At 35.9% G+C, this 16,596-nt stretch overlaps 1 protein-coding gene across 1 annotated transcript; it reads right to left on the bottom strand.

The window, feature by feature from the left end:
* Nucleotides 1-228: 228 nt before the first annotated feature.
* LOC134792398 (zinc finger protein 658B-like) lies at nucleotides 229-8,164 on the bottom strand. Its single transcript, XM_063763694.1, has 8 exons — nucleotides 7,960-8,164; nucleotides 6,604-6,732; nucleotides 5,595-5,883; nucleotides 5,429-5,515; nucleotides 3,260-3,389; nucleotides 2,834-3,061; nucleotides 1,880-1,988; nucleotides 229-773 (listed from the first exon to the last, which is right to left on the bottom strand). The coding sequence occupies exons 1-8, from the start codon at nucleotides 8,104-8,106 to the stop codon at nucleotides 294-296; spliced, it is 1,599 nt and encodes a 532-aa protein (XP_063619764.1). The 5' UTR covers nucleotides 8,107-8,164; the 3' UTR covers nucleotides 229-293.
* Nucleotides 8,165-16,596: the final 8,432 nt, after the last annotated feature.

Raw genomic sequence — 16,596 nt, 5'->3', positions numbered from 1 at the left:
TCTAAGACAAGCCAGTAATTTTATTCCTAGAATACGTTTTGATTATGACATTTCTATGCACCAAAGGAAAATAGGTAGGTATCCTACGATACCACTGCCACTAGTGGTACCTACTGTGCGAAGGTACCCCGAGTGTGAGGACTGTGACTGTGTGTTACATGGACAAAACCTAGACACAGAAACGAGTAAAATAGACTACTTAATAATTGAAGAGCAGATTTTTTTTTAATGAAAAACAATTTCAATTTTACCAATGTTATTTCTGTTAAGTACTTACATAAATAATTAACATATCAAATAATAACATCTAGTTTAGTCTGTTTGTCTTTATGTTGCGCGGCGCAATGGGCCTCTACCAGCTTCCTTCCATGAAAAGTCCTGTGACAATAATTGCACTTATGGCGACGCACACCTGTATGGACACTGGAGTGTACCTTCAACTGGTTTGAACTGGCAAAACTTTTGTCACAATATTGGCATTTGAATGGCATTATACCCGTATGCTGCCTCATGTGAATTTTTAACTGGCTTTTAGCTTTATACTTGGCTCCACAAATTTCACAGCTAAAGGGCCTTTCGTCGCTATGCCAAAACAGGTGGTTCTTCAGGGTGACTTCTGATGGAAACCCTTTAGTGCAAACTGGACAGCTATAAGGCTTTTCTTTATTGACGAATCTTAAGTGATTTTGTAAAGTAAAGTCGGATTTAAATGTCCTGTTACAGTGAGAACATTTGACCGGGGCGTGTTTGATGTGACGATTTGATACGTGGCACTGAAATAAAGAGTTTTATATGATCATTTGGTTATTTTTTAACTGAAACGTTCTAGGTGACGACTTGATTAGATCTGAGAGTGAAACATTAATAACGCGTCATGATAAGCACATTTCGTTACATTAGAAGGAAAATATGACGTAGAGAGACTAAGAAAGCTACCTATACATTATTTCCAGCGCCATGGAAGTTGAACATAAGATAGATTCGATATATCCTCTCCTACACTATTTCTCTATTTTAAAAAGTTTCACTTGTACAGTTGAATTTAAAAAAATGTGTTTTAGTAGGTACCGGCATAAGAAAAAGACACTATATGATTATCTCTACCTATGCTCCACTGACATTCGACTCTTGTTCCCTGTCATTGCCAAACGATTGCGTTTATGTCCGCTTCTCAGTTTTGCATGACCGGCCGCGTGGTGCTGCGAATCGCGAGGGTTCCATTGAATCGCACTTCAGCTACATTTTAAAATGAAAATCCTACCATTGGCTGTAATCAAATCTTGCAGGCTACATTAGACCCACTTCCCATTATTCGTTTCAGTCCAATCAGGGTCAGTTGGGTGACAATGCAATATTATGGCACCATCGAGTTGATCTAATTATGGAGACCGGCGGTGGCCATAGGAACTCTGTGACAAAAAACGCAACCTCATTGTATTTACGTTTGTTAGTATTGTACTATTGATGAGCATTAGTTGACCGTTGAACGAAGTGCAGTCAGAGATAGCAACCAAAAAGAAATTAAGTGTTTCTTATGCAAGTACGTATTATAACACTAAAAGTAAGGGATGCAGAGGTATAGTTATTTTTATTCCACTATTATTGACACAAATTGTTAGCCAGAACTTACAGTTAAATAGCTATACAAAATGAACAAAAAGAATTAATGATTAAAAGCTACCACTTAAGTTTACCATTTTATGCCACTTGTTGCCTGAAGGTGAAATGAGCCCTTTTCGGGGTTTGCGAGTTATCAACATGCAAATGACGAAACGACTTGGTATTCGTGGTTGACGTTCGTTGAATGTTTCCACGCGCGATTCGCGACTTGAGTGTGGAGCGGGCATAATCCTCGGAAAAATCAATAGGTACAACGTACCTTCAAGTTGAAGAGTCGCTTGAAACCACGGCCACAAGTTTCGCAAATGTATTTGTTGAACTCGGCATGGTCGATCATGTGGGCTTCGATTGCATTTCTATATAAAAATCTGGAATATAACAAAAGGGTTAAAATGGATACTTAGTAAAGATATTAACGCCTAAAGATCTGTGAGATGACATAAAGATGATAGAGGTAAGAATTCCTGAGATTCTGCTAAATTTCAGAATATTGTGGAGCACCAGGTGGCTACACAATATATATTTCAAATTTAGCAATGTGTTCTGCATTCAATGAATTTCTTCAATAACGTATACGTAGTACGTACCTATAGACAATAGATACGTTATATATGTACACGTATACGTTACTCAAGAAACTCATGGTACAGTCGACGTCAAAAATATCTTTACACTTTTGCACCTTATTCCTTTGTAATAAGGCGAAAAATGTAAACATATCTTTGGCGTCGACTGTACGAGTCGGGGTTCGAACCCACGACCTGCGTTTTGTAAGTCCCACCAGCGCTTTAATAATCAACATGAAAACTTCTGCCTCCAATCCGCCTGTTTTATGATAACAAAAATATTATCTAGACTTAGTGACTGTTGATTTCTTTCAATTGAAAATTCTCTATAGTATCTTTTTTTTCTATGTTCTCATATTTGAGAGTTATGAATTAACTCTTATATGAAGATAAGACCTACCGTTTAATTGATAGTTTTGATAAGGGTCAATTCATATCTGGATGCTGATACGCAATAATGTGTCAACCCACATTAATTTTTCAATAAGATGTCAACTAAAAATATTGACGCTTAAAGTTGACATTTTATTGCAAAATGGATGTGGGATAACTCATTTTTGCTAAACACCACCCATCTGTCACTTAAAATTACCACTGTTAGACATATCCACCAAACAATACATTACCGTAAAATGAAAATTCCTTACTTTTTTCCACATATATCACATATGAATTTATCAACCCTGTGCCACCGATCGTGGTCCCGCCAGCACTTGTACGTCTTGAAGGACTTTTTACACAGAGTGCAATCTAACCCTGGCTTTTTTAAATGTACTGTCCTGTAGTGATACTGAAGAACAGCAGATGAACGCATAGTTGCGTCACAGACATGACAAAAGATTTTGGCCTTTAAATCTTTTGGTTGATGCGAATATCTGAAAAAAAAGTTAGAATGCTGCAAAATGTTGGTTTTGAGCTATTAAAAACGGAGAAAAAAACAATTCCAAGAATTTGTATAGGTACTTACATGCAAAATAATTTTGCTGTGCGAAGAAATAAAATTCGCCTCAGAGTTTCGACGAAAATGCTCGTAAAATTATCTTCAACGTACAGATTCAAAAAAAAATACTGACCTATGTGAAACCATACTCGCGAAATCTTTACCGACAAAATCACAATTTCTGCAATTCATGTCACTGGCGTTATCATGGCCATCTAAATGCTGCTTCATTAACTCCCGATCGGATGTAAATTCGCATAGACCTTAAAATATTAAAGCATTAAAAATTTTCAGAACATTATTTTCCAAGTACCTATCACTTATACAGGTTGTCCCTAGCCATTGGACAAGGCCGAAATGTACATATGCATTAGGGTATTTAGAACAATTAGAACCAGTATACAAAGTATCATAACAATCGGTGTAGCGGTTACGAAGAAATTAACAAATTACGATTTTTTTACTTTGGAGCAACCTGTATGTGTAAGTAGCTCCTTAGGTAATAAATAGTATGAAACCTTCTTTGACCGTTTTAATTATCTTTTTTATTTATGACATTAATAAGATTCAGACTTTTGACAAATGTCATCATTGCCGCACATTTTCAAACAAATTGTCAAAAGCACTGCCAATGATTAATACAGTATGTTTCTTTTTGTTGTCGATTATTGGAAATAACTTTTGTTTGAAAGTTTATTTTTTTATCTATTGTTCTAATTAAAAAAATATTACCGTTTGAGCATTTCTGAGAAGTAACCCTACGTGGGATTTCAGGATTTGTCCAATGGCTAAGGTCACCCTGTATACCTACACCTTATAAAACAAAGTCCCCCGCCGTGTCTGTCTGTTAGTGTATTTGTTCGTAATAAACTCAAAAACCACTGAACGGATTTTCATGCGGTATTCTCCTATCAATAGGGTGATTCTTGAGGAAGGTTTAGGTGTATAATTTGTTCACCCGTGCGAAGCCGGGACGGGTCGCGAGTGTAATTATAAAAGTATTAGGTACACATTGGAGCCTCGCTTATACTTAATTGTCCATTTACGATGGATTTTCTAATGAGGTTTAAACTGTTAATTGCTTACAAAGGGCGCCCGTAGATAAAATCTAGGCTGAAAAGTTGTCACAGACTGTTTGCGGAAACGAGGCTGCGAGGCTTATGGAGATTATGAAAACAGGGCGCCCCAAAGCGCCAATTGGCGCTAATACGCCTTCGTTTAAGATGGCTAAAAAACTGGGTAATTTCTTTTATGGAACACTTTGAAGCGTTTTGGAACGTTAGTAGTCATATATTCTGTTATTAGGCGTTTTATAACTTAGCTAAGAACTTAGCGGTCTATGTCTCTCAAATGAGCTTTTAGATTCAAGCTGTGTTCAAGTTACTAACAGGCCTATTCGGATTTCGAGATAATCACAAGATCTTGAGACGATTTAGAGATCAACTAGATCTACATTAGATATCGACTAGATGTGACTTGGATATCTAAGTCATAACTTGTCGAAATCGTTCAAGAGGACCTCCAGAATTGCGGAAACGTCAAATTTGACATATCTATCTTACAAATATCCTTAAATTATCCGTATCGTAACTTGTTGAAGTCTAGTAGAAATCTAATTCATTTTCCGAATCGAGCCGTAAGTAAGCCGACGAATTTATTCATGTGTAAAATTTAAGTACTCCTTCAATCTTTGCTTTTAGTTTATTAATATAACGCACAGAAATTGTTTTATTCACGATTTTAATTTTCGTTTTTCTTGCAATACTTCCTTACTCGGTATCACCTCCTCGGACTGACAAAGGCACGGGTATGCTTCACGAGAAGGCGGTGCTACGACGCTACGAGTATCAAAATATGTCCGAACATCAGTATAGTAGCGGGCGATTTAAAAACAGCAGTCAAACAAGTATCACGTACTCTCTACCGTTCACATCTGATGAACTGGTTAACGTTGTTGTTGTATAATACTTTAAACTCTCGCGTTTTGTACACATATTTAATTACTCAAACGGTAAAAACAATGAAATTATATCGCGGTAGACCCGTTTGTGTAATTAAATATGTTGTTACATTTGCTATTCCATACCCATAAAATAGAACTATCTAACGTATCGATTTTAGTAGTATAAATGACGCGCAAACGCAATTTAAGATTTGTAGAGTTGTTAAGTAGTTTTTAAGTAGATGGAAGTAGCTAAGATGATAAGGCGTTTGTGTGAGAAGGGCGATGCTTTCTTTGTAAATAACATTTGCGTGTTGTTACGTGCGAAAACATTCAATTTAATTAAACACAAGATCTTACCGCAATATAACATTTCACTTCTAGTAACTGCTGTTCTATTTGTGTTTTCACAAGTTTTTAAATGATTCAGTAACCATCTTTTATTTTCTGTAAAACAAAAAACATTGCTTCAAAGTTTTGAACTAAGCCATGACCACTTTATCTAATTTTATAAAATAAAACTTACTGTACTCCCTCTGGCAATTATCGCATTTCAATTTCTTTTTGATATCTTTGTATTTTTTCTGTTTTATTACATTGAGGCCAATGTCTGGTATAAAAGAATCAGTTCCTTCAAATATGCTTTCTTCCAATACTTCGACAGACTCTTGTTTAAGTGAATCAATGTCATCATGGTTTTTACTAGTATCAATTGCTGAGTAGAATGTGTGTCCGTCTATATGTAAACTGTTACTTTCAACAATGTGAATTTCATGGTTTTCCACCTTTATGTTGATCTTGTTTACAGAACACTTCTACAAAGAAAACGATAGGGCATTAAATACTTGTCATAAAAGTAACAGGCTTATCAAAAAATATATTTTAAGTCAATTTTCGCAAACTATGAAGGAACCCCAGGTATATCCTAACCTAAACCTACATCTAAGTGGATGGTAAGATGATCAGAATCGACTGTTTAGAATTACGTAGGTATATTACAGAAATCTCCTAAATTAAACTGATGGTTAAGCATAGGGATAATGGCAAATTATCTTCAAACAAGACAACAAGTTTTGGTAAACAAATATTTCTTTGATACACACTTTTATTGCTGACTGTACTTCCACTCTTTTGTCTTCATGTCTTTCAAATATCTAGTTTTTCCATGAGAGTACAATCAATGTGTTTGTGTTTTTCCATTGAGGAATTTCTTTGGCGACCCTCAACTACATGATCAGATTACCTCTCTGGAGGATTCCTAGTCTATGCCTCTCTGTTAGCATATCAATGCCTTCTGATCAGAATTACAGAAATATGCCAAAAACTCAATACCAGACACCAGGAAGTGGTTCAAAAATTAATTGACAAAAATATATATGAAAAACATGACAACTTAAGACATGTAAACTTAAGTAACACAATTGAAAGTATATTTCTGACAAATACTATTAAATATTTCTGCTCAATATTTTTATAAGCTCCCTTACAAATTCACAAAATATTATTAAACAATAAAAACATATCATTAAACTCACCATTTCATCTGACAGTAGCGAACACCAAAACTCTTCCGACTTATGGCACTGCTTTTTGAATTCTGCGTAAAGCTTTACAAGATCTGCACACTTGCAACATAACAGTTGTGAGCCACCGTCAACTGATACCTGTACAAAGTACATAAAGAATTACAATTCCAGACTGATTGGGACAATTATAGATATCATACTGGGCACATAGACTTGCTTTTTGCTTTGATGTTAGGGGTAAATAAATTGTACCTAATTTGCAGAGGTGTATAAAATGATGCCAAATCAGACTACCTACTGATATGTATTAATTCTAAAATTTTATAATCATGTTTACAATAATATGTTTACACTTATTAATTTCGATTAGTAGTCCACTGTATATATCTTGTATGTAAATAAATGATTTTTCAACTGAATTAATATACAAAGTGATATTAAAATATGTTAAGAGTAATTTGAGCCAATGTCCGATGTCCAATATTTGCAGTTGCAAGAAGAATAAATCAAAAAGATTAGTAAATATGTAATGAACAAGCTAAATCTCTTTATGTATATAATTTATTTCAAGGAAGTGTCACATTTAGACATTGACGTCTTAGAACAATTTTATTCAACATTACATAAAATGACAGCGTTAACAGATAGTGTAACACATTTTTACAGATATACCTTAAATTAAGACTTAAAAACTAAGAAATTGAGTTGCACATCTAAGGGTGAAATATTGATGAGTGTTAAATAGGAGCTTGCCTCAGCATAATGTTGCAGTGTATTAACTACAACGCTGGTTTTCAGGCAGACCCTTGATACATGATCCCTTGCTCGCTGTTATTCAGAAACTAAATGGCTTAAAGTTATGTTAAATATGTACCTATGAGTGTAATCTATATCTATAACATTTGTTATTATGAATTAGGAATCGCTTCATATTGATATATAGATAACATTTTAGTAGATATTAGCTTAGCTTCAAACTGGGGTATGTAGATAAAATATAATATATGTGCTATATAACGTACTGGACATTATATATACACAGTGGAAGTCTCATAGCATTGTGCGGGCAGCTCAGTTGAGGTAGAACATAATATAACCTCTTACAGCAAAATATGCCAAACCCATCCGGTATCCTTACATATTCAGGTCCTATAAAGGCTGGCTTTTAAATGCATGCAAATATAATGGAAGCATTTTCTAGGATTGATAAAAATAGGTACCTACCTACCTGCTTTAGACTTGTGACTGGTAATCTATTCATGTTGTAATTTTTTCTTTATGTCGACCATATAACATAAAATCAACAAGAACATAAAACCTAACGATTGATTCTAATTTCTTGAATATTAAGCGATAGTGACTTACCGATAAATCAACGCAGGATTGATATAATTCTTTCCAAGCACCGCCTTCACTACTCAGTTGAACATAATTTGTGCTTTTTGTATCAAGACAGGCACGACAGGCCTCTATAAGCGCAAGTTGAACATGGGGTTGGTCAGGTAAGGACATTTTAATAAAAAATCTAAAACCTGGACACAATTCGAAGGATAAATAAACAACAAATTTCCATCAATTCGGTGAATTTCACTTAAATATTTTTTTTTTGTACTAAGAACGTTCGAATATATCGTAAGTGTATAAATTTCCGAACTACGCTACGAGGTACAAACCAAAACTATTGTAATACCTTCTCAATTATTATTTTCTTTAGTTTCATGTTTTAATTCAAAATCCGAAAAGAAATTTGTCGTCAATTTAACTGATTAAATTTAAAATTGTAATTTTTTCCGTACTTTCATTTCATTGTCCTTTGAAATCTGAACGCTCTTCTGTCAATGTCAAGCAAGAGATGTTTTTTTTTGTAACAATTACAGTGTGGATACAAAAGTCTTTTAAGCCAAGTCTTTGTTTTACATTATTTAAATTTAAACACTTGATTCGTTCAAAAAACAATACACTCTTTTTGTTTGGGCAGTCGTGTAATAAAGTGATATCGTGAAATGTTTTCCGCATACCTACTAAGCCAACGTGACGTCATGACAATACAAATGTATATTAAATAAATGAATAAATAAATCGGACCTTGGTAGAATACCTACGCCTACGTTCCGAGGCCGACTTCGATGGGCTGAATTTGGTTCGCCGCACGTCCGTTAAAGACGAAGCTATGAGTGAGAGCGAGAAAGAGATATATGCAGACCGGACCAAGGCCACAAACCAATAGACTGTTATCACACTGGATGCGATTCGAACGTCGCTCTGACTGATCAGATGTTTGCCCGAGACAATGCTATGCGCGTAATAGCTACATCCCGCTCGCACATCGAGCGACATGCGAATCGCATCCAGTGTGATTACCGCCGTACTTTCGTCTATTAGTGCTTTTATATTATAATTTGCAAATGCTTGCACACGATGTATAGATGGCCAAGCACATTTTGTCAGTAGAAAAAGGCGGCAAATTTAAAAATGTAGGCGCGAAGGGTTATCGTCCCATAGAAAATTTTAATTTTGCGCCTTTTCTACTGACAAGATTTGCTTGACCAACTTTAAATAATATATAATTACCTAGCTAGTTAATTTGGGATAAGTACCATCATGTAATGTAACCAAGTGTTTTTTTTTAATACATATTATTGTTCAGCAAGTTCATTACCTATTCGTCTGCTTAGATAATATTTTTGTAAATAATAATTGATATCAGCAATACCGCAGTATAGTAATCGGCAAAATAGGAAATAGGTATTATTGCCCCATCATACATAATTATATCATACTGCTCAGGAATGTTTATAATTGTAAGTTCATATTTTGAAATCCTTCGCTTCGCTTTGGTTACTTAAGTAACAGTCGACGGGGACGAAGCTATAGGTATCTACGTTAGAAATGGTCATTGATTATTAATTAGTTACTTCGTAAGACATGGTAGTGATATCTGCATCTCACTTCTACGTATCGCCGCGTCCCTGGCGTTGGTTACTGAATAAGTAAGGTGTGTGAAGCGCAGAATGCAGAGCCTTCTGCGCTGCTGATTTTATTACAAAATTATTTTCAAACAAAACCTCGACGCAACAAAACATTATTTTAGGTAAGCGTTGCCAAGTGGAGTGTAAACAGCATCTTCGTGTGTAGGTGCTTGTAAATAACTGTAGGATGCGAGCCTCACCTGTAGACGTGGCACGTACGTTCCTGCCAGACGCGTAGGTGGCTACGTGTCGCGAATTAATACGGACCTCTTTGAATTCACTCATTATTTTTTCTTTATCCTGGTGAAAATTATGCAAATAAGCAATAAAAATGACTATATAATAGGCCATAGGTTACAAAAAACTATTTTTAAAAGGGTAGTTCTTAAATATGGACAAACAGAAACAGGTACATATATATAATTAATAAAAAATACATCAACTGTGACTTGCAGACCTATTCGGATTTCGAGATAATCACAAGATCTTGAGACGATTTAGAGATCAACTAGAACTACATTAGATATCGACTAGATGTGACTTGGATCTAAGTCATAACTTGTCGAAATCGTTCAAGAGGACCTCCAGAATCGCGGAAACGTCAAATTTGACATATCTATCTTACATCTTTAAATTATCCGTATCGTAACTTGTTGAAGTCTAGTAGAAATCTAATTCATTTCCCGAATCGAGCTGATACTTACGGACAGACAGCGTGAATAAAACTACAGATATAGTGCATAATTGTTTTCTATCGTATTTTCTCGGAAACGTTGGTATTTGTCATGCTTAGGGATTGCAAACCGGATTGATTTTCAATCCGGCCGGATCCGGCCGGATTTTGGTTTCAATCCGGCCGGATCCGGCCGGACGAGATCCGGTTAGGTATAAGGATATTAAAGTTAATTAATGACATATTTTTCAAATTTAATGCGTTATATGAGAAACAAAGGGTATTTTTTCTGTTTAATGTGTTCATAAAACAACAATTTGAAATTAATAAGAAATAACTTTTTAACAATAAAATAAAACTAAGTACATATTAAAAAGTGCACTGTCAATCTCAATTTAAAAATAACATTTGAAATCTAAGTCATTTATTAATTTTATTATATTGAATTAAACAGTCCGCCGGACGGTATCGGCCTGTCAGTTAGAACAAAATTTTGACAGTTCCGAACAACTGACAGGCCGATACCGTCCGGCGGACTGTTAATCAGTGGGCCCCTTTATACAGATCGACCTACTCGTAGCCATAAACCAAGCAAAGCTTGTACTATGAGGGCTAGCTAGCTGGGTAGTACTACTAGGCGACGATATAGGTATATATATATATCGAATACCGATGGTCTCAAAGGCGGTGGGCGCGTGGGGTAGTATCTCGATGTATTACTTCACAGCTAAGCCAGTACCTACCCTACCAGTGAATGAAATAAACATTCGGACTCGTTAACCATACTAGTGCCTACTATATTTCAGAACTAAATGATGAAAAGAACTAATTGCTATTAGAATGTTGACTGGTTAAATTGAGAATGAAAAGATCACATGAAACCGTTCAAATCTTTATTCAAGTCAAGCTAGGCCGGCTCCAACCCTACGCCTCTAACATGAGAAGATTAAATTTAGCCCTATATGGGACCGGCAACAAACTCAGAGGGACAAATCTTTTCAAAACAACACAACACATCCTTTCTTTATTTCACAAAAGTAAGCTTCTAATGAAACATAAGAAATCAAAATAACACTTGAAATAAAACACTTAGCTAAATGGTTAAACAACGCGGGATTCTATAAGCTATCAGAATAATCCTTCAGGTATAAGCCTTCAGGAACGTAGCGAGTTAGGCACGAGGTTGGCTAACGAGTACGTCCGATCTCTAGCGCGGTCCGATCAAGAAGAACTACCAGCGGCGGAGCCTCTCCGCTCCCGCCTCAGTCAAGTTGGCAAACCTGCTCGACCAGTCTACCAACATACCGACAAAAACGCCAACTCGTGCCTACGCTCACTCGAGAGAAACCTCTCGACGTTCCAAAGCCTTCTACCTGTCATGTCAGTTCAACAACACGCCAATAGATGGCGTTACTCTCTACGCAACTTTATTTCAACAATGCGCCAATAGACGGAGTTACTCTCTACACAACTTTATTTATTTTGTTACAACCAAATAACACGTAGCTCAACATTGCTAATCGATTTTATACAGGCGTCTAAAATAATGAACAATAACGCTGCAATACGTCTTTCTGGTGTCAGGGTCCGACATATATATATACGTATAATATATTGATAAATGCATGCTTATATACATAGAAAACACCCATAAGTCAGGAACAAATATCTGTGTTCATCACACAAATAAATGCCCTTACCGGGATTCAAACCCACGACCATCGGCTTCATAGGCAGGGTTACTGAATGGTCACTACCCACTAGGCCAGACCGGTCGTTACAAATGCCTTCCATGACATCTCCAATATCTCCATCCTTTAATTATTAGGGTTCCGTACCCAAAGGATAAAAACGGGACCCTATTACTAAGACTCCGCTGTCCGTCCGTCTGTCACCAGGCTGTATCTCATGAACCGTGATAGCTAGGCAGTTGACATTTTCACAGATGATGTATTTCTGTTGCCGCTATAACAACAAATACTAAAAAGTACTGAACCCTCGGTGGGCGAGTCCGACTCGCACTTGTCCGGTTTTTACTTCTAAGTATTTAAGTAATCGTCGTATCGTGCCAATTCGTGCCACCAACATGAAAGAAGAGGGAATCCTCTTCTGTTCTCAATCATCGTCATATTAAATATCTTCTTATTTTACTAAATCTTGACTTTTTCATTCGTTCTTTATTCTGTTTAACTTCTTTTTTCCATCCGTCGCCTTTATCTAAAACAAATAATGAATATGGCAATAGAGTTTGGAATTCATACTTACCTACTATTCTAAACAACTTTCCTAATAGAGTATTACTAGAAAGAATTAATAAGCCTAATAAGATTAAGTATATAATAAAAAAAGAACTGAATACCATAGTACAAGAATAATTAATAGTTAAGTAAGCACATAAATATAATACATATACACATACACATATATAAATACATAATGTTAATGATAATAAATATTAGAATTTAAGACTAGGGATTAAGTCCCCCACACTACCTAGTAAATAAAATCTTAAATATCAAAGATTGTAACTAGGTTTAAGAAATTGTAATGCTATTAATATTTTTTTGAAATAAACAGATTTAATTCTAATAATTCTATTCTTCTATCTCACCTAAAACGCACAGTGGGTGCTGTGTGCGGTCGTTTTTTCTATTTTGATTGTGATTTTAACCGGATCCGGTAGCTCCTAAAAAGTGCCGGATCCGGCCGGATTACCGGATCCGCCGGACCGGATTGCAATCCCTAGTCATGCTACTTCAGTTAACCTCAGTACTTTTTGTACCGAGACTGACTGAAATAGCAAGAACGCGTTCGTACGTTTCCGTAAAAAAACGATGGAAAATAATTATGCACTACATCTTGTTTTTTACTAGGAAACCCTAAAACCCGCCCAGAGAATAATGCCAACTTGCCATCGGTAAAACAGCATCAAAACGGGTCTTAAAATTACGACATTAATATCAGCATAATATAAAATCACTTTTTAACGATTCATAAAGAAAAAACTGAGAATAGTTTTTTTTTAAACTTCAATAAATACCTAAAAAACTATTAAAACGTATTTTTGACACGATTAAAAATAAAAGTTTTACCCCCAGACTAATACTGCACTATGAAACGTCTATCATACAAAACGAAGAATTTGACTAACAATAAGTACCTACCTATAACAAATTTATCACTACCGGTGATGAAAAATCCCCTACCATTCCCGAATACAAGGCTCGCTAGTCGCTACGCTTGTTTGGATGAGACTTCACGTCGCAGGCAAACTTAAAATTGTAGGACAATACCTTTGTTAGCACTAGCCATTCTATTCCTCGACTGTGACGTCACTTAAGATGACATCATGCCCCAGTTTCCTGGTAATGGGATGGCCCGGGTAATGCTAATGAGCGAGCCATTTATGATTATACACATCGATAAAAACTAAAGACATCCATGTTCTCCTATTTTTAGGAGTATTTTTATTTATTGGTACCTACATGCAGAAGGGATTTTTTTAAATGGGGCATTTAAGGCTACCTGATCCCGTGCTGCTACACCAAAATGGTTTTAGCGTACCTTCCATAACTTTTGAACAATGATTGGCATTTAGACCTTCTTAGAGACCAACTTAGCTAAGGGCACGGCTGGAACCTAGGTACTGAAAATAATGTTTTTCATAAGTACATTTAGTAAGAAAAAAAGTTAAATTTTTAACCGATTTCAAAAAAGGAGGGGGTTATCAATTCGGCCGTATTTTTTACTTTTTTGTATGTAACATTATTTTTTGTTTGAATAGTTGAAGTCCCTAAATGGTCCCGTTTTTGTTAAAACCTAGTGAATCTAGTGGTCCATGAGGAGTTTAGGAATGAATTGAAACTACTGATGATGATCGGAACGGGACTCTACGGGAACGACGCATATTTCAATTTTGGCAGTATGTCCTCTCTTCGTTATGTTTGTTAAGCAAGTAAGTACCTAAGTTCTGAAAGAACGTGATGATTCGTTTCGTGAGATCCAATCCAGCTCCTCAAATCTAGATGACTTCAGATCCAGATCTTGAAACTTGAAATGTACCCGAAGCGCAAAAATGTTTAGTGACATGATAGTTTGGCCAGACATAAAGAAAAACTAAAAATGGAAAATAAAATTAATCTTTAATAAAAAGTAAAATCGACTTCAAGAAAAGACAAAATTAAATATTATCCCGTTTTATATGCGGATAGCAAACTGATAGGTTTGAAGTCGGTACCTATACGTATTCGACATTTTAAAAGGTTTTAGGTCCTTCATTTGTCAGGTAATACGCAGGTATACCTATCTAATATTACCTACTAATTGAAAAAAAGAACTTACTCCGTTGGCTCAGCGACCCAAAATGAGACCCAAATTGGCCATTTCTCGGTTCCGTGCGACCTCTCGCCAATCGTTGACTCAACTGGAATCGCCCCAGCGATACCTGGCCCTATTTCACCAAGCCGACATTTGTCAGTGACATATGTCGAGTGACAATTGTCAAGTGACAGGTGACAAGTGACAATTTCGTAAACTGTTTTTGTATAGAAGTGCTTATAAACTTGACAGGCATTTAGTTACAATTGTCAATCTTTCATTTAATGATAATCATTTGGTGAAACAAGAGTAGTTTTTATAAGTCGACATGTTTGTCAATTTGTCGGTAATTCTTGACATGAAATCGGAGCTGTGTCAGGCTTAGGTGACAATTGTAGTGTTTTCGTTGTTAGCAAACCCCGTTATTGGCAAACCCTAAATTCGCCTTTAGGGTACAAATAAAAATCGCTTTAAATCGCTTTTAAATTCTTCTTAACAAGCATGAAATCATAATAACACTATAAATAGTAATTGTTGCCTACGAAGGCGTTTAGTACTTCAACATTTAGGATTTCGATTTGGAATAAGTCTCAGTATAGTTTTGATTACGTTGGGGACCGGTAGCGAAATTAGGTATGTTTAGGTAGGTATTGTTTTTTTTTAATAATTTACTTGGGCGAAGTTGGGCACTAACGGTAAAGTTAGTGCCCAACTTCGCCTTCGTTAGGGTTTTGGTTAGAAAATGAATCTCCGCGAAAGCAACAGAGGTGATATATAAAGTAGGTACGGATAGATTTCTACTTTGACGTCACTGCACTTGGCATTTGCAGAAAAAATAACTTAAAAGTAACAAAAAAATAATGCTTTCACGCCTTGTCAACAAATAATGTAGGTATACGCTGCATTAGATGGGGTTGGGATCTTAATCGATATCGTGTTAGTGATGACAACATGGCACATTGAAAGCAACTAACGATCTCTTGTCAAGAATTGACAAATATATCGACTAGTAAAATTACCCTTGTTTCACAAAATAATTGTCATTAAATTTAGGATGGACAATTGTACCAAAATACCTGGTTGATATGAAATTCTATACAAAACAATTTACGAAATTGTCACCTGTCAATTGTCACTTGACATGTGTCACTGACAAATGTCAGTGTGGTGAAACAGAGGTCTGTAATTTTTTGACAATTGTCGTACCTGTCGTACTTGGTGAAATAGGGGCCTGGGACGTCCTCCTGCTGGGCGGTCCAGGTACACCCTTTTCATATTCCGATCTTCATTCATTCTTTCGAGATGGCCCAACCAACGGAGTCTGTAAGCTTTAGTCTCCCCATATGGGCCATTATGTTAGGCCCACACTATGTCTTCATACTCAGAAAAAAAAACTTTTATTTTAATTTATGTCGTAGCATTTTTAATAAAGGTATTATAGGTACCTATACTTAACAACATGTATGCGAATTTTCGCTCGTAAACAGTATCTTCTCTTTATACAATTCCTTATGTGGTATTATTAAATCTTTAATAATCCCGCGACATAGTTTAGGTTCTCCTGGGATGCAATTTAATTACTGAGAAATTGCGTGGATGGTGAAATTCCAGAACGCGATATACCTACTTTGAATGAGAAGGTCGGAGTGTATTAACTCCTTTCGCCAATTACTTTACGTAAATTACGTAGATCTGTTTTCTAATAAGGACTGTGTTTAGCACGAGTATACTTAATATTATATTCATGGAATATTTTAACGGAGAGCTCTTATCGGCAGAACATCTTTGCTTTCAGTAGATTACCTATTAGTTTTTAGGGTTCCGTACACAAAAGGTAAAAACGGGACCCTATTACTAAGACTTCGCTGTCCGTCAGTCCGTCCGTCTGTCACCAGGATATATCTCATGAACCGTGATGGTTAGGCAGTTGAAAATTTCACAGATACTGTATTTCTGTTGCCGCTATAACAACAAATACTAATATAACTAAAAACGGAATAAAATAAATATTTAAGTGGGGCTCCTATACAACAAACGTGATTT

The sequence above is a fragment of the Cydia splendana genome, chromosome 1 (genome assembly GCF_910591565.1).
Source record: "Cydia splendana chromosome 1, ilCydSple1.2, whole genome shotgun sequence".
In the NCBI taxonomy this organism is placed as follows: Eukaryota; Metazoa; Arthropoda; class Insecta; order Lepidoptera; family Tortricidae; genus Cydia; species Cydia splendana.
Note: the sequence above shows the minus strand (reverse complement) of the source record. Positions and strands in the feature narration are given on the sequence as shown.